The 26,005-nt window shown below is 46.0% G+C and overlaps 1 protein-coding gene across 1 annotated transcript in view; it reads right to left on the reverse strand.

Moving 5' to 3' along the window:
• zgc:85777 (uncharacterized protein LOC405871 homolog) overlaps positions 1-26,005 on the reverse strand; it is a 54,803-nt gene that overhangs the window by 27,397 nt on the left and 1,401 nt on the right. Inside the window, exon 2 of the mRNA XM_046325794.1 lies at positions 17,145-17,265. Within this exon, the coding sequence (XP_046181750.1) occupies positions 17,145-17,265 (121 nt within the window). The remainder of the gene's footprint in view (positions 1-17,144; positions 17,266-26,005) is intronic.

Consider the following 26,005-nt stretch of genomic DNA (forward strand, 5'->3'; position numbering starts at 1 on the left):
CGGACCATGTATTTTTCTTATCTGTTTACATGCCACCTCAGTCAGAAGCAGGCACTGAGACAGCATTGAATGAGCTGTATTCCGACATAAGCAAACAAGAAAACACGCACCCAGAGGCAGCGCTCCTAGTAGCCGGGGACTTTAATGCAGGGAAACTTAAATCAGTTTTTTCAAATTTATATCAGCATGTTAAATGTGCTACCAGAGGAATAAAAACTCTGGACCACCTTTACTCCACACACAGAGACGTGTACAAAGCTCTCCCTCGCCCTCCATTTGGCAAAACTGACAATAATTATATCCTCCTAATTCCTGCTCACAAGCAAAAATTAACCAGAAGCCATGGATTACAGGCAACATCCACACTGAGCTAAAGGCTAGAGCTGCCGCTTTCAAGGAGCGGGACCCTAACCTGGAAGCTTATAAGAAATCCCTCTATGCCCTCCGACGAACCATCAAACAGGCAAAGCTTCAATACAGGACTAAGATCAAATCGTACTACACCGGCTCCGATGCTCGTCAGTTGTGGCACGGCATGTAAACTATTACAGACCGCAAAGGGAAGCACAGCCGAGAGCTTGCCCAGTGACACGAGCCTACCAGACGAGCTAAACTACTTATATGCTCGCTTCGAGGCAAATAACACTGAAACATGCATGAGAGCACCAGCTGTTCTGGAAGAGTGTGTGATCACGCTCTCCGCAGCCGCCGATGTGATTAAGAACTGTAAACAGGTCAACAGTCACAAGGTCGCAGGGCCAGACGGATTAGCAGGACGTGTACTGTGAGCATGCGCTGACCAACTGGCAAGTGTCTTCACTGACATTTTTAACCTCTCCCTGTCCGAGTCTGTAATACCAACATGTTTTAAGCAGATCACCATAGTGCCTGTGCCCAAGAACACTAAGGTAACCTGCCTAAATGACTACCGACCTGTAGCATTCACGTCTGTTGCCATGAACTGCTTTCGAAAGGCTGGTCATGGCTCACAACACTATTATTCCAGAAACCCTAGACCCATTCCAATTTCCATACCGCCAGATCCACAGATAATGCAATCTTTATCTCTATTGCACTCCACACTGCCCTTTCCCACCTGTACAAAATAGAGAATGAGAATGCTATGCATTGACTACAGCTCAGCATTCAACACCATAGTGCCCTCAAAGCTCATCAATAAGCTAAGGACCCTGGGACTAAACACCTCCCTTTGCAACTGGATCCTGAACTTCCTGACGCCACCCCCCCAGGGGGTAAGGGTTGGTAACAACACATCCGCCACGCTGATCCTCAACACAGGGGCCCCTCAGGGGTGCGTGCTCAGTCCTCTCCTGTACTCCCTGTTCACTCATGATTGCACGGCCAGGCACGACTACAACACCATCATTAAGTTTGCCGATGACACAACAGTGGTAGGCCTGATCACAGACAAGACAGCATATAGGGAGGAGGTCAGAGACCTGACCGTGTGGTGCCAGGACAACAACCTCTCACTCAACATGATCAAGACAGAGGAGATGATTGTGGACTACAGGAAAGAGGCCCGAGCCATTCTCATCGACGGGAGTGGAACAGGTTGAGAGCTTCAAGTTGCTTCATGTCCACATCACCAACAAACTAACATGGTCCAAGCACACCCAGACAGTCGTGAAGAGGGCACGGGAAAAACCTATTCCCCCTCAGGAGACTGAAAAGAATTGGCATGGGTCCTCAGATCCTCAAAAGGTTCGACAACTGCACCATCGAGAGCATCCTGACTGGTATGGCAACTGCTCGGCCTCTGACCTCAAGGCACTAAAGAGGGTAGTGCGAACGGCCCAGTGATGCACAGGGGCCAAGTTTCCTGCCATTCAGGAACCCTATACCAGGAGGTGTCAGAGGAAGGCCCTAAAAATATTAAAAGACTCCAGCCACCCTACTCATGGACTGTTCTCTCTGCTACCGCACGGCAAGCGGTACCGGAGCGCCAAGTCTAGGTCCAAGAGGGTTCTAAAACAGCTTCTACCCCCAAGCCATAAGACTCCTGAACAACTAATCAAATGGCTACCCAGACTATTTGCATTCCCCCCCCCAAACTCTTTGACACCACTGCTACTCTCTGTTGTTATCATCTATGCACAGTAACTTTAATAACTCTACCTACATATTACCTCAACTATCCAGTGCCCCCCCGCACATGGACTCTGTACTGGTACATAGTATATAGTCTCACAATTGTTATTTTACTGCTGCTCTTTCATTACTTGTTACTTTTATTTCTTATTCTTATCCATATATTTTTTAAACTGCACTGTTGATTAGGGGCTCGTAAGTAAGCATTTCACTGAAAGGTCTACATCTGTTGTATTTGGCACATGTGACAAATTTTATTTGATATCGATGGGTTTCTAAGACAGACAGTCAACCTCATAGATTGCTGTATTGAACATGCATGTAGATTAGACACACTGTAAATCAGTGGAATAGTTGTCTGAGAACAAACCATTTAATTGGCCGTGTCTCCAGAGGGATGCGAACCTAGGAAGTCTCTAGGCCTTTGAATCACTCACGGGTGTATCAATGACGACTGCCACTACGATAGACACGTTTGGCTGACTGAACTACAATGTATTTCAATTACACATCATCATGAGAATTCTACAGTAAGTAAAATGGAATGAAAAAAAAAAGTAACTGACTCATAATCCCTTATCTTAGTTTTATGAATAATGAGTCACTGGTACAGTATGTGTAATATAATTATATTATTACTACAAGAGTCTCTCTGGATAAGAGCGTCTGCTAAATCATTCTAAAGTAATGTCAATGGAATGACTGAGGACGAAGAGTGGAGGACACTAAGGGAGAAAGTCAGGGGCAACATAACATTGGACCATCATAACAGAACTATCAGAAAAATGTTGACCAGTGGAAAACCCGGCTGGGTTGCCAAGTCTCGTAAATCGGGCCGGAGACGGGCCAATGTCAGTGGCTGAACTCTGAATCCCACTGTCCTGTCTGGGCGTGGAATAACATTACTCACTCACACACACACACACACACACACACAGGGAGGTAGAGATCACTCGTGTTCTGGTCCCTGTTGCCCGGGCAACACTTTCCTGTTCTGGTTCTCTTGCTTACGAAGAAAAGGGGAGTGTTTGTGTGTGTGAGCAGCAGAGTTTTTTCCTGTTTCGTGGTGGGTAGTGGAGTGACATAATCAGCTGAAGAGCAATCTGGCACTGAAGCTGGCTGGCTCCAGTACAGTGCCTCCAAACTTTAGATATAATTTGTAGAAACTGGAGTAGGTTGGTTGTGACCTATGGATAAATAAATAGTCTAAATATGAATGTTTCATACGTTGATTGTAAAGCTTGTCGTCTGGAGAAAGAGAGGAGGACCAAGGTGCAGCGTGGTAAGTGTTCATTATTTTAATAAAACAACTGAACACTGAACAAAACAATAAAAACGACAAACAAACAGTCCAGTAAGGTGATGAAAAACACTAAACAGAAAATAATTACCCACAACCAAAATGGGGAAAACAGGCTACCTAAGTATGATTCTCAATCAGAGACAACGATCGACAGCTGCCTCTGATTGAGAACCATACCAGGCCAAACACAGAAATACAACAAAGAAAAAGAAAATAACCCACCCCAACTCACGCCCTGACCAAACTAACAAAGACATAATAAAGGAACTAAGGTCAGAACGTGACAGTACCCCCCCCCCCCAAAGGTGTGGACTCCGGCCGCAAAACCTGAACCTATAGGGGTTCAACCTCGGACTGGGGACCCTCGCAGCGGGCCCCGGACAGGCGGGCGGCTCCGGCAGCTCCTGACAGACGGCGGCTCCGGCAGCTCAGGACAGACGGGTGGCTCCGGCAGCTCAGGACAGACGGGCGGCTCCGGCAGCTCAGGACAGACGGGCGGCTCCGGCAGCTCAGGACAGACGGGCGGCTCCGGCAGCTCAGGACAGACGGGCGGCTCCGGCAGCTCAGGACAGACGGGCGGCTCCGGCAGCTCAGGACAGACGGGCGGCTCCGGCAGCTCAGGACAGACGTGCGGCTCCGGCAGCTCAGGACAGACGTGCGGCTCCGGCAGCTCAGGACAGACGGGCGGCTCCGGCAGCTCAGGACAGACGGGCAGCTCCGGCAGCTCAGGATAGACAGGCGGCTCCGACAGCTCAGGACAGACGGGCGGCTCTGGCTTGGACAGAGAACCTGGAGGGAGGAGACGGAGAGGCAGCCTGGCGCATGGGGCTGCCATAGGAGGCCTGGTGCGTGGAGAAGGCACCGGAAGGACCGGGCTGTGGGGGAGCACTGGAGCCCTGGCGCGCAGCCTTGGCACCACTCCTCCCGGCTGGATCACCACTTTAGCCCGGACCCTCCAGAGTGCAGGCACAGGTTGAACCGGGCTGTGTGTGAGCACTGGAAATCTGGTGCATACCACTCGCACCTCTCCCTTAGGCTGAATACCCACATTCACCCGGCACGGGCGGAGCGCAAGCATAGGACGCACTGCACCCTCCCAGCGGCTCGGAGACACAGCATGCAGAGCCGGCGCAGGATACCCTGGGCCGAAACGGCGTACCGGAGACCAAACACGCTGGGCTGGCACAACACACCCAGGCTGGATGCCCACTCTCGCATGGCACTTGTGGGGGGCTGCGATGTAGCGCACCGGGTCATGCATGCGCACTGGGGAGACCATGCGCTTCACCGCATAACACGGTGCCTGCTTGGTCGCTCTCTCGCCACTGTAAGCACGGGGAGTTGGCTCAGGTCTCCTACCTGACTTTGCCAATCTCTCCGTGTGCCCCCCAAACATTTTTTGCGGGGCTGCTTCTTGTGCCTGTTGCGCTGCCGTGGTCTTGTCGCCAACTCCATTCTCCGGTAACCCTCCTCGCACTGCTCCAGAGAGTCCCAGGTGGGCTCCGGCACTCTCCCTGGGTCGACCGACCACCTTTCTACTCCCAAGTTGTCACATAGTCCAGCTCTCGCTGCCTCTCGTTACCACGCTGCTTGCTCCTTTCTTGGTGGGTGATTCTGTAACTCGATTCGTCTTCCTCTGACGAGGAGTATGAAAGATCGGACCAAGGTGCAGCGTGGTAAGTGTTCATTATTTTAATAAAACAACTGAACACTGAACAAAACAACAAAAACAACAAACAAACAGTCCTGTAAGGTGATGAAAAACACTAAACAGAAAATAATCACCCACAACCAAAATAGGGAAAACAGGCTACCTAAGTATGATTCTCAATCAGACACAACGATCGACAGCTGCCTCTGATTGAGAACCATACCAGGCCAAACACAGAAATACAACAAAGAAAAAAGGACATAGACTACCCACCCCAACTCACACCCTGACCAAACTAACAAAGACATAATAAAGGAACTAAGGTCAGAACGTGACATTGATATCTGACAGGTTTTGTACTGTACCACAGTGCCAAGAGAGAGATGTTACAAGATATGAAAAGCTTTGAATTACAAGTTGAAGCTGCTTTTAAGTTTAAGCCTGCATGCTTGGCACTAAAGGGCCTGAGTTTTTTGCCTTTAAGCCCTAGACCTCTCATTCCAAAACTCCCCTGCGCTCTACAAGTCTGTCATCGTTCACAGCTAAGTCCTTTTCGTCATCTGAAGATAAGGATGCATCATGGTCCACACATACTAACACAGTCTTGAAGAAGGCACAACTTCTTCCCCTTCAGGAGGCTGAAAAGGTTATACAGCTGCACCATTGAGAGCATCTTGACTGACTGCATCACCGCTTGGTTTGGTAACTGCACCGCTTCTACCCCCAAGCCATAAGACTGCTTAACAGTTAGTCCAGGTAGCTATTTGGCTAACTATTAAACTACCTGCCTTGACCTTTGCATTAACCTTCTTCACTCATCACATATGCAGCTGTTACTGTTTATTATCTGTCACTTTATTCCTAGTTATATGTACATACAGTATATATCTCAATTACCTCATACCCCTGCACATCGACTGAGTACTGGTACCCTGTGTATATAGCCATGTCGTTACTCATTATGTATTTATTATTAAGTGTTTTACTTTTCTATTAATTCTCTATTTTCTTTCTCTCTGCATTGTTGGGAAGGGCCCGTACGCATTTCACTATTAGTCTACACCTGTTTTTTACGAAGCATGTGACGAATAACATTTTATTTCATTTGATTATTTGACATTTAAATCCCTCAATGGCTATTTCTTCTGTGAAAACCATTCCCAGTCCATCTGGTATTTCTCCATCCCAACAGTACAGGCCTAAGCCTCCTGGTCGGTGTAATCCTCTCCCACTCCAATCAATCTAACTAGACTCATACAGCATACTTTGAGAGCTTCACATGTTAGCCAATGTTTCAGCATAGACAAGCGTTATATTGGGGATAGACCACAAAACGTCTCAGAGTAGAAAAAGTGATAAGAGACATTATACTCCTACTCTTATTGGTAAAAAATAAAAGCTATGCATCCAAGCCTCTTTAGTCATAAGATTCCCATCTAGTCTACATATTTAGGAGACCTCGTGAGCTGTCCTAACCAGTTAAGAGTTACCAGCAGGTGCCTTGATCATAGAAAAAGGCAGCCAGTCAGTGGTTCCTGTGCCACATACAATTGCTTTAGAGTTAGAGTTGAAAGAATGTTTTGATATTTCTACATGATTAATCCATAAATAATCTAGACCTACATGGAACAGTATCTTTGCTTTTTACAATTATTTCACAAGGCCTATTTCACATGATATGCCTCAATACTTATAACCACTCCGTCCTTCCTTGTTCGTCCATCATAGGTTGATGATGACCCTAACACGATTCATTAGGATTAGTCTGGGGTACGGTGAGTGCGCAGATGGCTGATGAGACCAATCTGAGCCCAGAAACATGCTTTGGCACACTGGACATGATATCTAGGTAAAAGTCTCCTGAAGGACGGCTCCACTAACTGGTCTTTCGCTGTTCTCTTCACCGTTGCATTTTTGGTCCTGCTTGTTTCAGAGGTTGTAGCGCCATCCCGGATTCGATTCCGCCAAATGGGACGATCCTGAGAAAGTCTTTCTCATGACTTTAGATCAATGTTAAAGCTCAAGGGATACCTTCAGGGTGTCTATAAATCATTTCGTTGGCCCACCTTGTGCTCACTTCCCATTCTTCAGCTCCATGAAGAAGATCTGTTTATGGAGATGTGTAGCAGGCATCCTGGTCACATGGTCCCACCCATCTGAGCTGAGCTTTCAGAAGCAGTGTGGCAATGCTCATCATGTCGGCACGGCTGAGAACTTCAGTGTCTGAGATTCTGTCCTGCCGCTTGATCCTCAGGAGCATCCTGAAACTGTTCAGGTGAAAGTTATTTGGCATGGCATCGGTAGACTGTCCAGGTTTTGCTGGTAATAAGACTGCCTGGAAAACAATAAGTTTTGTAGCCAGTTTGATGCCTTTTCTATCCCACACAAAATCTCGCGGACGGCCAAAGGCTGCACTAGCCTTGGTGATACTGATGTTTGTTTCTTTGTCTATGTGAACTCACACGGGACATTGTGCTACCAAGGTAAGTGAATTTGTCCACAGCTGACAGTTTCTGACCTTTCACAGAGATCGTTTGGTCCACGTAAGGATTACTGGGGGCAGATTGGTACATAAGTTCAGTCTTCTTTGTACTGATTGTGTCACGTTCTGACCTTTATTTCCTGTGTTTTGTATTTAGTTAGTATGGTCAGGGCGTGAGTTGGGTGGGCAGTCTGTTTGTTTTTCTATGTTTTGGGTATTTCTATGTTTCAGCCTAGTATGGTTCTCAATCAGAGGCAGGTGTCATTAGTTGTCTCTGATTGAGAATCATACTTAGGTAGCCTGGGTTTCACTGTGTGTTTGTGGGTGATTGTTTCTGTCTCTGTGATTGCACCAGATAGGACTGTTTTGAGTTTTCACATTTATTGTTTTTTGTAGTCAGTTGTTCATGTGTACCTTAACGTATTAAAAAGAACCATGGACACTTACCACGCCGCGCATTGGTCCTCTGATCCGTTTCGCCTCTCCTCTTCGGAAGAAGAGGAGGAAATTCATTACAGAATCACCCACCCAAATCGGACCAAGCGGCGTGGTAAAGGACAGCGACGATAGCAGCAGCAGCATCAACAGAGGCCAGCATCACAGAACTCCTGGACATGGGAGGAGATACTGAACGGAGAGGGACCCTGGGCACAGGCTGGGGAAAATCGCCGCCCCAAAGCAGAGCTGGAGGCAGCGAGGGCTGAGCGGCGGCAATATGAGGAGCCAGCACGGCAGTGCGACAGGTACGAGAGGCAGCCCCAAAAAAATTTGGGGGGGGGCACACGAGGTGTGGTACTAAGCCAGGTAGCAGACCTGAGCTCACGCCTCGTGCTTATTATAAGCAGCGCATTACTGGTCAGGCACCGTGTTATGCGGTTAAGCGCACGGTGTCGCCAGTGCGTGTCCATAGCCCGGTGCGCTATAGGGCAGCCCCCCGAAAGTGCCATGCGAGTGTGGGCATTGAGCCAGGGCGTATGGTGCCTGCTCAGCGGGTCTGGTCGCCGGTACGCAGTTTTGGTCCAGGTTATCCTGCGCCAGCTCTGCGTGCTGTGTCTCCGGTGCGCTGGGAGGGTGCAGTGCGTCCTCTGCCTGCGCTCCGCTCGTGCCGGGCAACTGTGGGAGTGGAGCCTAAGGGAGAGGTGCGTGTAGTAAGCACTAGATCTCCCGTGCTTACCCACAGCCCGGTTCAACCTGTGCCTGCACTCTGGAGGGTCCGGGCTAGAGTAGTTGTCCAGCCTGGGGAAGTGGTGCCAAGGTTGCGCACCAGAGCTCCAGTGCTCCCCCACAGCCCGGTCTTTCAGGCTCCTCCTAACACCAAGCCTCCTGAAGGTCTCCCCAGCCTGGTGGTTCCTGTGGCAGCCCCACGCACCAGGCTGTCTCTCTGTCTCCTCCCTGCAGGTGCTCCCGCCTGTCCGGCGCCGCTTCCGGAGCGTCCCGCCTGTCCGGCGCCGCTGCCGGAGCGTCCCGCCTGTCCGGCGCCGCTGCCGGAGCGTCCCGCCTGTCCGGCGCCGCTGCCGGAGCATCCCGCCTGTCCGGCGCCGCTGCCGGAGCGTCCCGCCTGTCCGGCGCCGCTGCCGGAGCCCGTCCGGCGCCGCTGCCGGAGCCCGTCGCCTGTCCGGCGCCGCTGCCGGAGCCCGTCGCCTGTCCGGCGCCGCTGCCGGAGCCCGTCGCCTGTCCGGCGCCGCTGCCGGAGCCTCCCGCCTGTCCGGCGCCGCTGCCGGAGCCTCCCGCCTGTCCGGCGCCGCTGCCGGAGCCTCCCGCCTGTCCGGCGCCGCTGCCGGAGCCTCCCGCCTGTCCGGCGCCGCTGCCTCCTGTGGCAGCTCCACGCACCAGGCTGTCTCTCTGTCTCCTCCCTGCAGGTGCTCCCGCCTGTCCGGCGCCGCTGCCGGAGCCTCCCGCCTGTCCGGCGCCGCTGCCGGAGCCTCCCGCCTGTCCGGCGCCGCTGCCGGAGCCTCCCGCCTGTCCGGCGCCGCTGCCGGAGCCTCCCGCCGCTGCCGGAGCCTCCCGCCTGTCCGGCGCCGCTGCCGGAGCGTCCCGCCTGTCCGGCGCCGCTGCCGGAGCGTCCCGCCTGTCCGGCGCCGCTGTCGGAGCCTCCCGCCTGTCCGGCGCCGCTGCCGGAGCCTCCCGCCTGTCCGGCGCCGCTGCCTCCTGTGGCAGCTCCACGCACCAGGCTGTCTCTCTGTCTCCTCCCTGCAGGTGCTCCCGCCTGTCCGGCGCCGCTGCCGGAGCCTCCCGCCGCTGCCGGAGCCTCCCGCCTGTCCGGCGCCGATGCCGGAGCGTCCCGCCTGTCCAGCGCCGCTGCCGGAGCGTCCCGCCTGTCCGGCACCGCTGTCGGAGCCTCCCGCCTGTCCGGCACCGCTGCCGGAGCCTCCCGCCTGTCCGGCGCCGCTGCCGGAGCCTCCCGCCTGTCCGGCGCAGCTGCCGGAGCGTCCCGCCTGTCCGGCGCCCCGCCTGTCCGGCGCCGCTGCCGGAGCCTCCCGCCTGCCCCTCAACCCAGGGGCGCCAGAGCCCCTCAGCCCAGGGGCGCCAGAGCCCCTCAGCCCAGAGGCGCCAGAGCCCCTCAGCCCAGAGTCGCCAGAGCCCCTGCCCCTCTGTCCCGAGCTCCTGTCCCTCTGTCCCGAGCTGCCCCTCTGTCCAGTGGGGTCATTGAGAGGGGTTGCCATGGTGAGAAAGCAACGGACGCGGACAATAAGGCGGACTAAGACAATGGTGAAGTGGGGTACGCGTCCCGCGCCAGAACCGCCACCGCGGACAGACGCCCACCCAGACCCTCCCCTATAGGTCAAGGTTTTGCGGCCGGAGTCCGCACCTTTGGGGGGGGGTACTGTCACGAAGAGGAGGAAATTCATTACAGATTGTGAGGCTGAAGTTGTCACAGACAGATGAAAAGTTGTCCATGAGGATCTACAGGTCAGCAAGCAAGCCAGCAGCTAATGCTCAGTCATCTGCAAACGAGGTTGCGGACAGTCACCTACTCCACCTCTGATATGTAATGTATCCTCCTCAGGCTGAAGAGCCCCCCCATCAAAGCTGTAGATGAAACAGATCCCAGTGTGGTCATTTGGGAAGGCATCTTGCATGGCTAGTGTGCAAGATCACCAAGAGTACTCTGTGCGGTGGAGAACATCATGCTAAACAAAGTTGGTGCTAGAACACTGCCTTGATTCACTCTGTTTATGACTGGAAACTGCACAGAGTTCTCTTGGTGATCTTGCACACTAGCCATCATGGAACTGATGCACCATTGTGATACATTTTTCTGGGCATTCAAACTTTGCCATGACCTTCCAGAGGCCGTCGTGCCTTGTGGTGTCAAAAGCCTTTGTCAAGTTGAAAAAAAGTGAGATACAGGTCAGATTTTGGCATTTTTCTTGGAGTTGGTGAGCTGTAAACATCATGTTAGTTGTTCCACAGTTCTGTCTTAAGCCACACTGGCTCTCGGGCAGCATGTCTTGGTCTAGGTGTTCTTTTAGATGGTGCAGGAGGATTCTAGCTAAGATTTTTCCAGCAATTGACAGCAAGGATATACCTCTGTGATTGTAACAGGCTTGGTGATTGCCTTTACTCTTGTAGAGGTGGTTAGTCCTTATCTCCTGAGGGACAGCGTCTTGTCTCCACAATGACTGGAAGAGGTCGGTTAGCTTCTCAACCAAATGAGGCCCTCCCACCTTGTAGGTTTCAGCTGGTGTGGTGTCAGCTCCTGTAGTTTTTCCTGATGAGAGGAGACTGATACTTTTTTTGTTTCCTCCTGGGTGGGTAGGTCTGCAAGAGACAAGTTAATTTCAACTTGCGGCAGACTGTTGATTGCTTCTTCACTTATTGAGGGCTGAGTTTAATTGTTCGGCCAATCTGGAAAGGATTTTGTCTTTCTCTCTGAGCAATGTAGTTCCATCCGCAATCAGAAAAGTTGAGGTTCTTGAAAAAAAAGAACCTCATCTTGAGGACTCCAAACGGTGGTCTAGGGCTTCAACAAATTACTGCCGGATGTTCACCTCTTTCACTGAGAGATGTTGATTCGCTTTGAGGATTTTTTGCCTTGTTGACGTCTGATCCGGATGTTGAGCTCAGAGATAAATCGGTGTTCTATCCAGCATTCTGCATTGCACATGGCCTTTTTCACCTTTGACATCATGTCTGTCTCTCCTCCTGACAATGTCAATCAAGTGCCAGTGTTTGGACCTTGCATCCATGTTGTTTTTTTGCGGTTGGAAGATTGTTTATGATGGTGACCTGCTTTTAGCCTGTAAATGGTGCTTCAGAAGGTGTAACTGGCTCCAACTTCTGCAACCTGTCCCGGGTCAGCTAGCCGGATCTCACTTACGGTGGAAATGTCCATTTTGTATTTGGCACGTTCTCTGCCAACAAGAGCGTACGTCTCTCAGGTCTGTTTGGTCCAGCAGTGTCCATTAGTGAGCGGACATTCCAAGCACCAATATTAAGTGGTTTCACTTGTATTTTCTTTGTTCGACTGCTGAGGTGCTGCTAATGCTGGCGAGGTGAGTAGTGTGAACCTGAATAGTACTGCTCAGACTGCTGCCGAGTTCCACTGCTGCTGCAGGCCAGTGAAAAGCGATATCCTGAGCCGCCTGTGTGCGAGTCCATGGCTACAGCTTCGTCAATCGCAGAAAGCCACAGGACTTTGGGTGATGGCTTCATGACTTGCTCATTGAAGTGAAGGAGAGTTATGCAGCTTCAACCTCACGCTCTCGTCCAGGGTCACCTGTATCCAGTGGCAAGACACTGTCAAGATGGCTGGAGATAATTCTGGATGCAGTGGATGGTCTGAGGAAACCTTCTGATGGCATTTCCTCCACCAAGGGTTCCACAGACCCAAACTCAGATATGGAGTTTCCCAGGTTAGTTAACCACCGCCAGGGGCTCGGTGTTGGGAGCTGCTGGCAGTACTGACTCACCAGGGGGAAAATGGAAAGCACCTGGTGTGAGCCTACGGTAGCAACTACTGTTCCCAGCAAAGACTGGTTGAACACCCAGCTGACCAGACAAAGAGCACCCGTAACCACTAGGCTAATAAATAAATTGTATAATTTTATTCCAGACATCATGTTATTTCAAGTTTGGAGCACAATATCACATTGTTAAAATGCCATAAATTGGGCATCTAGACCAATTTATCCAGGTTTTAACAGGATTCCTAGGACCTTTTCTGAGATGCTATGTGGATACAGGCCCTGATCTCTATTGTATAGTAATTCAGGAAAACACAGAAGATAGTACTAACAAAATTGGAAATGATTCAATTATATTGATTAGGAAATGCATATCCAACAAATGTTTGGAGGCACATTTCAGGAAACCATTTCACAATTTGGTAGTTAGAGTAGAGATTGACCGATTAATCGGAATGGCCGATTAATTAGGGCTGATTTTTAAGTTTTCATAACAATCGTAAATCGGTATTTTTGGGCGCCGATTTGCCGATTTTTATACCTTTATTTAACTAGGCAAGTCAGTTAAGAACACATTCTTATTTTCAATGACGTCCTAGTAACGGTGGGTTAACTGCCTCGTTCAGGGGTAGAATGACAGATTTTCACCTTGTCAGCTCGGGCGATGCAAACTTGCAACCTTACAGTTAACTAGTCCAATGCAATAACGACCTACCTCTCTCTCATTGCACTCCACAAGGAGACTGACTGCCTGTTACGCGAATGCAGTAAGCCAAGGTAAGTGGCTAACTAGCATTAAACTTATCTTATAAAAAAACAATCGATCATAATCACTAGTTAACTACACATGGTTGATGATATTACTAGGTATTATCTAGCGTATCCTGCGTTGCATATAATCTGACTGAGCATACAAGAATACAAGTATCTAAGTATCTGACTGAGAGGTGGTAGGCAGAAGCAGGCGCGTAAACATTCATTCAAACAGCACTTTAATGCATTTTGCCAGCAGCTCTTCGTTGTGCGTCAAGCATTGTGCTGTTTATGACTTCAAGCCTATCAACTCCCGAGATGAGGCTGGTGTAACCAAAGTGAAATGGCTAGCTAGTTGGCGGGCGCTAATAGTGTTCAAACTTCAAACTTCACTCACTCTGAGCCTTGGGGTGGTTGTTTCCCCTGCTCTGCATGGGTAAAGCTGCTTCAAGGGTGGCTGTTGTCGTTGTGTTGCTAGTTCGAGCCCAGGGAGGAGCAAGGAGAGGGAAGGAAGCTATACTGTTACACTGGCAATACTAAAGTGCCAATAAGAACAGCTAATAGTCAAAGATTAATGAAATACAAATGGTATAGAGGGAAATAGTCCTATAATTCCTATAATAGTAGTTATTATATAATAACTACAACCTTAAACTTCTTACCTGGGAATATTGAAGACTCATGTTAGAAGGAGCCACCCAGCTTTCATATGTTCTCATATGTTCTGAGCAAGGAACTGAAACGTCAGCTTTCTTACATAGCACATATTGCACTTTTACTTTCTTCTCCAACACTTTGTTTTTTCATTATTTAAACCAAATTGAACATGTTTCATTATTTACATGAGGCTAAATTGATTTTATTGATGTATTATATTAAGTTAAAATAAGTGTTCATTCAGTGTTGTTGTACAAATAAAAAACATTTTTTAAATCGTCCGATTAATCGGTATCGGCTTTTTTGGCCCTCTAATAATCGGTATCGGCGTTGAAAGATCAGAATTGGTCGACCTCGAATTTAGAGGACAAAATCATTGATACAACTAACAAACCACTCAGCTACAGTGTTTTGAAATCCTTTATAAACATTGACAGTGTGAATCCACAATGACATGCCAAACCACAGAAATATATATTGCCCTCTGTATTGCAAGAAGGGAAATCGATGGTGATTGACAGGACCTTTTGGATGTGGGTGTAACACATGGGTATACCCTCAGCCTGAAGTGTCGCCAGTTGCACCACCGAATTACTAGCTTTTGCATGATGGCGATTGGCAAGACGTTTCAAGGCAGAGGCCAGATTAAATTGAATTAATTAATTAAATTCATTCAATAGTTCCCCCCCCTCATCAATCTACACACAATACTCCATAACAACAAAGCAAAAACAGGTTTGTAGAATTTTCTGCACAATAAAAAAAAATTGAAAACTGAAATATTACATTTCCATAAGTATTCAGACCCTTTACTTAGCACTTTGTTGACGCACCTTTGGCAACAATTACAGCCTCGAGTCTTCTTGGGTATGACAAGTTTCCCATTCTTCTCTGAAGATCCTCTCATGCTCTGTCAGGTTGGATGGGGAGCGTTGCTGCACAGATATTTTCAGATCTCCAGAGATCTTAGATCGGATTTAAGCCTGGGCTCTGGCTGGGCCACTCAAGGACATTGTCCTGAAGCCACTCTTGCATTGTCTTGGCTGTGTGCTTAGGGTTGTTGTCCTGTTGGAAGGTGAACCTTTGCCCAGTCTAAGGTCCTGAATGCTCTGGAGCAGGTTTTCATCAAGGATCTTCTCTGTACTTTCCTCCGTTCATCTTTCCCTCGATCCTGACTAGTCTCCCAGTTCCTGCCGCTGAAAATCATCCCCACAACATGAGGCTGCCCCCAGCATGCTTCACCATAGAGATGGTGCCAGGTTTCCTTCAGATGTCACACTTGGCATTCAGGCCAAAGAGGTAAATCTTGGTTTCATCAGACCAAAGAATCTTGTTTCTCATGAAACAAGTTTCTCAAAAGGTGCCTTTTGGCAGCTGTCGTGTGCCTTTTACTGAGGAGTGGCTTCCACCTGATTGGTTGAATGCTGCAGAGATGGTTGTCCTTCTGGAAGGTTCTCCCATATCCACAGAGGAACTCCGGAGCTCTGTCAGAGTGACCATCAGGTTTTTGATCACCTCCCTGACCAAGGCCCTTCTCCCCCGATTGCGCAGTTTGGCCCGGCGGCCAGCTCTAGGAAGAGTCTTGGTGGTTCCAAATGTCTTCCATTTAAGAATGATGGAGGCCACTCTGTTCTTGGGGACCTTCAGTGCCGCAGACATTTTTGGTACCCTTCCCCAGATCTGTGCCTCGACACAATCCTGTCTTGGAGCTCTACGGAGAATTCCTTCGACCTCATGGCTTGGTTTTTGCTTTGACATGCACTGTCAACTGTGGGACCTTATATAGACAGGTGTGTGCCTTTCCAAATCATGTTCAACCAATTGAATTTACCATAGGTGGACTCAAATCAAGTTGTAGAACACATCTCATGGATGATCAATGGAAACAGGATGCACCTGAGCTCAATTTTGAGTCTCATAGCAAAGGGTCTGAATAGTTATGTAAAAAATATATAGATTTTTCAAACATTTCTTCACTTTTTTTTCTCGCTTTGTCATTATGGGGTATTGTGTGTAGATTAATTAGGGTTTTTTAAATTAATCAATTTTAGAATAAGGCTGTAACGTAACAAAATGTGGAAAAAGGGGTCTGAATACTTTCCGAATGCACTGTAGGCTATCAGAAATCTAGGCTATTAGTAATATGTGTCTCGTCTCAGCGTTAGTTTCTGACAGTGTAGGATAAACCATAACCTCTTTATCTAATATACCATCTGGTAATCTGATGTGTCTGGGACTTCCTTGTCCACCTTCTCTCTAATCCAGCCTGTTAATGCTGAAGGGCTCTGTAGTTAGCACTTTGTAAAGCTGCTCGCCCCACTCTTCTCTGACCTAGCTAGATTTATGAGCCAATTTCCCCATAGGGCCCACCACGACCAACAACACCCACTGCATTGTTCTCTGTAGTAGTTCACTTCAAAATAAAAGTTTGTTAGATGTTTTGACATCTAGGGGGACTAATGTCGAGATGAGTTGTATTTTCTAGTCATTGGGTTGATATGCTGTATTTGGATCTAGATTGGTGTGTAGTGTGACTTGGACCCATCTCAACCTCTTTTGAGTTCTGAAAACATCTTGACAAAATTAGACTTAGGAATGAATCAACACTTTAAATTCTTAAACGTGTTATATATGATTAAAATACGACAATCAAAGTTGTTCTAAAAAGTATATTATTTTAAATTCTTAAATGTGTTATATATGATTAAAATACGACAATCAAAGTTGTTCTAAAAAGTATATTTTTTCCCTCAGTGATGCTGCAGGTGGTAGAGGACAGCATTTGAAATGGAAATAGGACTGACAGCTTTTGTGGAACGTGACTCCACACAGTTGGTAGAGCATGGCGCTTGTAACGCCAGGGTAGTGGGTTCGATCCCCGGGACCACCCATACGTAGAATGTATGCACACATGACTGTAAGTCGCTTTGGATAAAAGCATCTGCTAAATGGCATATATTATTATACAAATATCTACACTCACAACAATATGGCCGCTACTCACATCCACATATTCAGTGGAGTGGGCCAAAGCCAGAATGACACTCTAAGCACTCCTTAGGCCTATATCATCTTGAGTCTGGTATGCAACAACATTTCTCTACTTAATTTTCTCACGCTCGCCCTTGAGAGGCTCTTCAGTTGAGTTTTGATGAAGATCAGTGCCTAGTTGGACACATTGGGCACTTAGGGGTCTATGTTAAGCATCATTTCCCACAAATGAATCAGAATCAGGCAAAGAAATATCTCAGAAAGAAGAGACACAGAAGAAGTTCATACCAACTGGCTTGTTGACACCCAGAAAGCCAGCATTTCCCAAGAGCTTGAAGACTTTGTGGGCAGGAAATATCCCCTCTGCCTCCCATTGGTCCACATAGGGGTTGATATCCTGGTCGATGATCTACAACACATGCAAAGACAGAGGGAAAGATGACAAACACATAGACGTCGGTGTGGTACGAGCTACGTGGCCTGGGCGTAGGTTGTCTGTGTGAGAATGGATATGTATGCCAATGGTGTGGTTGTGTGAGACTAACTTTTACATTACATTTCATTCCAATCTATTGAATGTTAATATAAATAGCTTACTTTCCCCCTGACAATTTACTTGGAAATTGACTCACCATCTTGACAGAACCACATTAAGAACGGTCCATAGTTGTAAATAAACGGGAAGTTGTCACCACTATTTTCAGCAGTCCTGTTCTGCCTCTACTTCAGTCTATGTAACCTATCACTGGCACTCCCCAAACCCAATCCAAATTCTTGTCATTAAGAGGGAAACAATTATAATATAGTTTGAGACTAACAAGCCTATGTTTGCGTCTATCAATATTAGCCAAAAATCAAATCTAATTTCCCTATGAAGTCACCATAATACTAACTGTACCAGTTACAATATACCAGCTCCAGCACATGGACATAGAGATGTGCAGGAATCTAGAAGCATGAAGATGAAGTGATTCGGACTAAGTGAAACATTAGATCCTCCATGTAAAGCTACAGTAATATATTATGAATGATGAAAATCTCTCTTAAATCCACCTGAGGGCATTCCCTTCATAGCTGGGCCACAGCCAAACTCCCCTGCGTCATGCTTGAAAACTGTTAGGGAGTGAAGGGATGAGGAGCGGAACACTCCCGTTCTAGAGATATGGGAGTGTAAAGAGACCATTGGTACGTCCCAAATTCCATATGTAGTGCACTACTTTTGAGCAGTGCCCAATACATTGTTTACACAAAACATTAAGAAAACCTGCTCTTTCCATGACCGACTGACCAGGTGAATCTAGGTGAAAGCTATGATCACTTATTGATGTCACTTGTTAAATCGACTTCAATCAGTATAGATGAAGGGGAGGAGACCAGTAAAATAAGTATTTGTTTATCCTTGAGACTTTTGAGACATGGATTGTGTGTGTGTGTCATTCAGAAGGTGAACGGGCAAGACAAAATATTTAAATGCCTTTGAATGGGGTATGGTATTAGGTGCCAGGTGCACCAGTTTGAGTGTGTCAAGAACTGCAATGCTGCTGGGTTATTCCACGCTCAACAGTTTCCCGTTTGTAACAAGAATGGTCCACCACCCAAAGGACATCCAGCAAACATGACACAACTGTGGGAAGAATAGGAGTCAACATGGGTCAGCATCCCTGTGGAATGCTTTCGACACCTTGTAGAATCCATGCCCCAACGAACTGAGGCTGTTCTGAGGGAAGGTGTTCCTAGTGTGTAGTACACTCAGTGTATAGGTAACAGGGTGTCCTTTGGGAAGCAGCCCTTGACTCATATGATTTGTGCCTCCACTAGGTCTTCAGCTGGAAAACTACTTAAAAAGACACTGTCAACATCCCACATTTTCTCTGCGAACTCAACCACTTCTTAGGTGGAGATGATGCCTACATGTTTATATGCTAACCTCATTCGCAAAGATAAACAGCATGATGAGATGGATGGTGTTCTTTTTTGAAGGTGCATAGAGTACAGTAGAAGAGCTTAAATGTACAACTACTATCAGCTTTTAAGTGTTTAACATAGCCTATATGCATTTAATCTACGATGCATAATTGGTTTCAACAAGCCACCTGAAATTGTTTCGCTAAGTCTACATCCTCATAAAAATAGACCTGTTTTTGGGCGGAAATGTTCAAAACAGTTAATACTGCCTATGTAAAATAGTTTGATTTTAGGCAACGACGTGTGCTTCCTCCCAATTCCATTTCGGTAGTTAATGTAGAGACCCTTGACAAATCTGTCTATAAATCTGCATTCAAGCGTTGCTGTGGAGCACAACAACTCTCCAATGGCAGGTAGAGAGAAAATTAAAAGCAATTAAAACCACCATAATTATGCAGTTAAGTCAGGAAAATGACTAATTTAGTGTAATGCAGCTTCCTTCAGTGCATAAGCCACAGTCAGGGGCCACAGGTCACTGTTCATTATGGAGTTTGTTCTAAAATCTTAAAATTCAGTCTTATTAAATATGACTGAGTTCATAACCAGAGTAAAGCACAAGTTCTGGCTTTCCATGGGGGTTTGAAGGCATTTCAAGACAAACAAACAATTGCCAAGAGAAAAATGCCTCCCCAAAATGCCTGTTTTCATATTCCAAAAGATTGTGCAAGGAGGGATAGCAACATACACAGAACTGGCTCCTCTACCAGGCAAAAATAACAAACAGACCTATAACCTAAGAGTACAGGACAGGTAGGCCTACTGTATAACCTACGAGTACAGGACAGGTAGACCTATAACCTACGAGTACAGGACAGGTAGACCTACTGTATAACCTACTAGTACAGGACAGCTAGACCTACTGTATAACCTACAAGTACAGGACAGGTAGACCTATAACCTACGAGTACAGGACAGGTAGACCTACTGTATAACCTACTAGTACAGGACAGCTAGACCTACTGTATAACCTACAAGTACAGGACAGGTAGGCCTACTGTATAACCTACAAGTACAGGACAGGTAGACATACAGTATAACCTACGAGTACAGGACAGGTAGACCTACTGTATAACCTACGAGTACAGGACAGCTAGGCCTACTGTATAACCTACGAGTACAGGACAGATAGACCTATAATCTACGAGTACAGGACAGGTAGGCCTATAACCTGCTAGTACAGGATAAGTAGGCCTATAACCTACGAGTACAGGACAGGTATAACCTACGAGTACAGGACAGCTAGGCCTACTGTATAACCTACGAGTACAGAACAGCTAGGCCTACTGTATAACCTATGAGTACAGGACAGCTAGGCCTACTGTATAACCTACGAGAACAGAACAGCAAGGCCTACTGTATAACCTACGAGTACAGGACAGGTAGACCTATAACCTACGAGTACAGGACAGGTATAACCTATGAGTACAGGACAGGTATAACCTACGAGTACAGGACAGGTAGGCCTACTGTATAACCTATGAGTACAGAACAGCTAGGCCTACTGTATAACCTATGAGTAAAGGACAGGTAGACCTATAACCTACGAGTACAGGACAGGTATAACCTACGAGTACAGGACAGGTAGGCCTATAACCTACGAGTACAGGACAGGTATAACCTACGAGTACAGGACAGGTAGGCCTATAATCTACGAGTACAGGACAGCTAGGCCTACTGTATAACCCACGAGTACAGGACAAGTAGGCCTATAACCTATGAGTACAGGACAAGTAGGCCTATAACCTACGAGTACAGGACAGCTAGGTCTACTGTATAACCCACGAGTACAGGACAAGTAGGCCTATAACCTACGAGTACAGGACAGGTATAACCTACGAGTACAGGACAGGTAGGTCTATAGCATAAGAGTTTCTTTCTGGGATTGTACAGAACAACAACACTATACACACACTACACTCACTCCAGGGGAAGGCATGAGTAACAAACCTGTGAGAAATAAAGCACAGTATAATCAAAATGACCAACAGACAGATATGAGCAGAGTACGGGTTCCGCTCTTCCTCTGCAATAAATGCACAATTTGACAAAGTTCAAATCCTGAGGAAGGGAACGGGGAGGATCTGCTAGGTCTTAGAAAGGGAAATGTCCATGTCTACTGGGACTATAAATCATACATAAAGGTTATTTTTGACTGGTAATGTTGCATACCAGAACAATTTCACAACACAGAGCTGTGAATTATAAGTTGGGGTCAAGAGCACTGTCAAGAACACTACTTTCCCCTGACTTGGCTGTGTTTCACACCTAGTTGGGCACAGTGCAATAACATTCCAGTAATATCACTTAAACATGTTTTCAGGGCAGTCATCATTTCATGACTGAGCCAAGGATTTGAAATGGAGTAATCTCAGAAGTTCTACTTTACTCTAAAATGGAACATAGGTTAGAACAGGTTAGAATATTCTGATTGGATTTGCAATGTGATTATGAACTTCTGACCTTGTAGTAATTCAAGGATTTTTTTGTGTGCCACTACCAAGTTTACAATGCACGGAACCCTCAACTGTATTCTGTTAATAAACTACAGGTCCTATTTGTCCCACTGGTGAGTTGTATTCATATTGTTTCTCATTTCCTTTTAGATTTCTATCCTTCCCATCTTCCGCATGTTCGTTTATTTTCAACCTCCCTGCATCCTTTGAGGTTTAAGTCACAATAGAAAACTATTTTATTTCCATTTACCTCCCTGTCTTGATTTCCTTCTGTTTATGGGCTCTCTGTATTTTTAGTTCTTTGTCCCCGGTGACTGTCTAGCAAAGCGGAAGGCAACCATAGTCTTATAGGGCTGCAGGTACTGTAGAGGTTAGCCTATGCCTAGTCCCAACCACAGCCATATATTTAGACAGTTAGGCCAACTTTTTGAATATTGTTCTAATTCTAGACATTCAGTTACATAGCATTGTTGAAATATTCCCCATATATTGTTAATGAGGAGCTAACTAGGCTGCCATAGAATGTTGTCGTGTTATGTAAATGCATCATAATGCAGAAACCACATTGCCCAACTCTAAATACATGGCTCTGGTCCCATTTAGGTATCATACACCTGATGCAGTCACTCATGATAAACATTTGAGTGGAACGGACAGCGTTTTAGCAACATTAAATCGTATTCAAATATGTTCATATACACCCACAGGAAGAATAGGACACATTTTTTACATTGTCTAACAAGCGAGCACTAAGATATGGTTAATACATTCTTAGAATGTTTGGGAATGACGTATCCACCTCATTTTCGAACATTGCTATGGACACAGCCAAACAACGGAAGTGATGGATTCGACTTCCGCTTTATGTCCCAAGCACAGCACACTGGTGGCAAACTTACAAGAGTAAATCATTTGAAAGAGTCTATTTATAGAGAATAAAATTCTAATTTGATACTTATTAAATTCAAGTTTGCTAACGTTAGCTATTTACTAGTAGGCTAGTTCTGTTGTAATAATAACGTTAGTTGTGTTTTGTCAGAGTTAAGGCCCGGGCCATCCACCAAGCCAATAACTACAACGATAACTAATGATAAACAATAGGCTACATAACTATAAAATGTGGGTGAGCATCCACACTAGAGGAAAGTTGATAGTTTATTGATCTACAGTCCTACACCAGTTAATCATCACATCCTACGCGCTGCTATTAATTAGGTGGTAACAAGACCATTCATGAGGTCTCTAACACACAGATACTAGTTCAGACCATTCAGTGCTTTCAGGGTGTGTTCATTGTCATACTGACAATAGCAAATAATACATCAATGCACATGTAGGCCTAATTAAAAATAATATAGTAACTCATATTTAATTGTAGCAATTTGACAACAAACACTTTTTAGCCTACGCATAATTTTAGGTCTACAGTATGTCATTGTCTTGTTGATCAAGTGATTTCCATAATTATTTTGTTTCTTCTTTTTCACTGTGCTCATCTCTGTCTGTCCTGTGCAACTATTTGCAAAGCATCAGTGCAACAATGTTATCGTAACCGGCCAAAAATGATCACACCAATGCACTACCTCTCCTACACTTTCCCAGCATGCATTTTCTATGCTGTTGGCCTGTTTTACATTCAGCAATTAGAAGAGCAAGCCTGATTCTTTTCCCAAATAAGCTATTAGGCCTAGTATGAAAAAAATGTTTAAAATGTCCTGTCGCTTTTGTAAATTATAGCTTTTCCTGGGATTTCAAGAGAAGAGAAACGGCCTATTGCGGAGAGGCTTGCGTAGCCTATTGCCTGTTGCGCACGGGAACAGCTGGAAAAGAGGTGCTAGTGATGTGTAGCCAAAGTAAGAAGCTAAATAAAGGCTAGATATTCGGCGATTCATTAGCTAAATATTAGGGCTATAGGCTACCTGTCAAAGTGCAAGAAAAACAAGTAACCAGATTATGAAATGGCAGATCTGTAGTGCATTCCTCCAGGCTGCGCTCTGTGTTCCCCCGGCCATGCAAAGCTCCACTATTGATTAAATCCAGTGGCGACCCATCATTCAGGGAAGGTGGGGCAGAGCCTGTTAATGCCCCACCTATTTTGAGCACCACCTGTTTTGAGCTCCACATTTTTTTGCAAAAAAATAATTAATAAATACAATGACAAAATTGGGCTTGCCTGTTATTTTGGCATTAATGTGTCACATATCAGTTTGTAAACAATGTAAAAAAATAATTAAAAAAAAAATATATATATATATAATTGAGTTAATAAAGCCGCAAACAAACACGGTCTCTTTTTTGTTTTCTTGAGTAAGGCAGCTCCAAAATGCAGGTGTTTCTGCCTGGCTCAGTGCTTTCTGTTGTGGTGGGGCAAGCAAGCAGAAAATACGGAGTGTTGTGCCGTGATTGGCTCAGTGTTCTGCCACTCATGGAGAAACTACGTCACCGCGAAGTGTAAGGGGATACCTCTAAAATTCTCGCCCTTTGCCTGCTGACATAGCGTTACATTACAAGTGGCCATCCAAGAAGAATCAAGGTCATTTGCCACAGATAAAATGACGTCAAATCACATTATATTTATAGTAGCTTTGATTGGACTGATCATGTCAACATCATACTTTCAAAATCTTAGCTAGCAGTCATCTTAATGAATCAGAAATTATAGATAAAACGTATCGGTGCTCATCGGCCATTGGACATAAACATTACACAGCAAGTTGGAAATCACAAATTCAACAATGAGTGGTTTGGGAAGGACGCGACCACAGCACAAGGTGAGTACAAAAATGTATTGTACGCTGCTGCATAAATGATGTGAAATGCCAGGGCAATATGCATACTGTAGCTAAGAAAGTAATAACGTTACTACAGTAAGTGTATGTTGTGTAGTAAGCTGTTAGTAGCCCATGTGCCTCACGCTAATAATTTGGTACCTTTTCACCTCTTAATTAGCCTATAGCCTGTTTTAGAGAAATGTCATCATTGAATATTGTAAGAGCTTTCATTGTCTGCTTATATGCTCCTGTTATTTATCCTACGGTTCTGACTTGGTGTACAGCGCGAATACTGTAGGAATGGCCCATGTTCTGAATTCTGCCACTGGACATTTTGAAAGTGCTGAACAAATAATTCATCGAAATTACGGATTGCCTCTTGTCCACTCGTCGTTCCCTTATAGTTTGGTACATCAATTGTCAGCAGAAACCACATTTGTTTAAACAAGTCAGCCATATCAGCTATGTTTTCTAAAAAGGCAGTAAATGAGGCTGAATTAACTGTTTAACTGGCAGACAAGGCTCCGCTGACAGCCAGAAGGCAAGCATCCCGGAGTCACTTCTTCACTGTTGACATTGAGACTGGTGTTTTGCAGGTACTATTTAATGAAGCTGCCAGTTGAGGACTTGTGAGGCATCTGTTTCTCAAACTAGACACTCTAATATACTTGTCCTCTTGCTCAGTTGTGCACCGGGGCCTCCCACTCCTCTTTCTATTTTGGTTAGAGGCAGTTTGCGCTGTTCTGTGGAGGGAGTAGTACACAGCATTGTACCAGATCTACAGTTTCTTGGCAATTTCTCGCATGGAATAGCCTTAATTTCTCAGAACAAGAATAGGTTGACGAGTTTCAGAAGAAAGTTCTTTGTTTCTGGCAATTTTGAGCATGTAATCGAACCCACAAATTTCTGATGCTCCAGATACTCAACTAGTCTAAAGAAGGCCCGTTTTATTGCTTCTTTAATCTGAACAACAGTTTTCAGCTGTGCTCACATAATTGCAAAAAGGATTTCTAATGATCAATTAGCCTTTTAAAATTATAAACTTGGATTACCTAACACAACGTGCCATTGGAACACAGGAGTGATGGTTGCTGATAATGGGCCTCTGCACAACTATGTAGATATTCCATTAAAAATCAGCCGTTTGCAGCTACAACAGCTACAATAGTCTATTTCTGATCAATTTGATGTTATTTTAATTTAATGGACAAAAAAAGGTGCCCTTAAAAAAAAAAGGGAAATTTCTAAGTGACTCCAAACTTTTGAACAGTAAAACCTAGGTACGGCCAAGGTTTTAGACTAGAACATTCTATATTATTGTTATCAAGTCAATACACAATTCTTGTCTAGGGCTGTAAACTGCAGTGATGTAGGCTAATTTGAATAACTGCTCATACCTCCTGTTTTGTTTCATGTTGAAATAACTGCATAGGCCTAAAGCCTAGGCCTGATCATGCAACCATTTGGATCAGTTTGGGTCTATTCTCAACAGTTTAGAAGGTCCAGAAAGGTACATTAACAGGCTACTCAGATGGTGTATTTTGTCTTAATGTAGCCCAGTGTTAAGATAGGCCTAACATATGAAAATATGGGCTTCTCCTTTCCAACTCCCCGCCTGCTAATACTGTAGCGTATTTTACATTCAGCAAGTAAGCACAAGCGCTCATCTCTCCTCCAATAGGCTATTAGTAGGCTAAAGAAAATAAGTGTCCAACAAGCTTTTGCAGTCTGGTTTTTCCTGGGACTCAACAAGATTGAAAATGAATAGCCGTGGCAGCGGAGAGGCCAGGTGCGTAATACCATAACAGAACAATTAAGACAGACTGGCTCCAGATGTAGCCTACTATATTACTCATGTATTGAACTGCATCCATCTATTCTGCCAACAATGCCTTACTGTACATCATGGAATTTTTGGTCAAATAAAACCTATTTTTCAAAATCTCTTATGATTTTGTGG

The sequence above is a fragment of the Oncorhynchus gorbuscha genome, linkage group LG24 (assembly GCF_021184085.1).
Source record: "Oncorhynchus gorbuscha isolate QuinsamMale2020 ecotype Even-year linkage group LG24, OgorEven_v1.0, whole genome shotgun sequence".
NCBI classification, from domain to species: domain Eukaryota; kingdom Metazoa; phylum Chordata; class Actinopteri; order Salmoniformes; family Salmonidae; genus Oncorhynchus; species Oncorhynchus gorbuscha.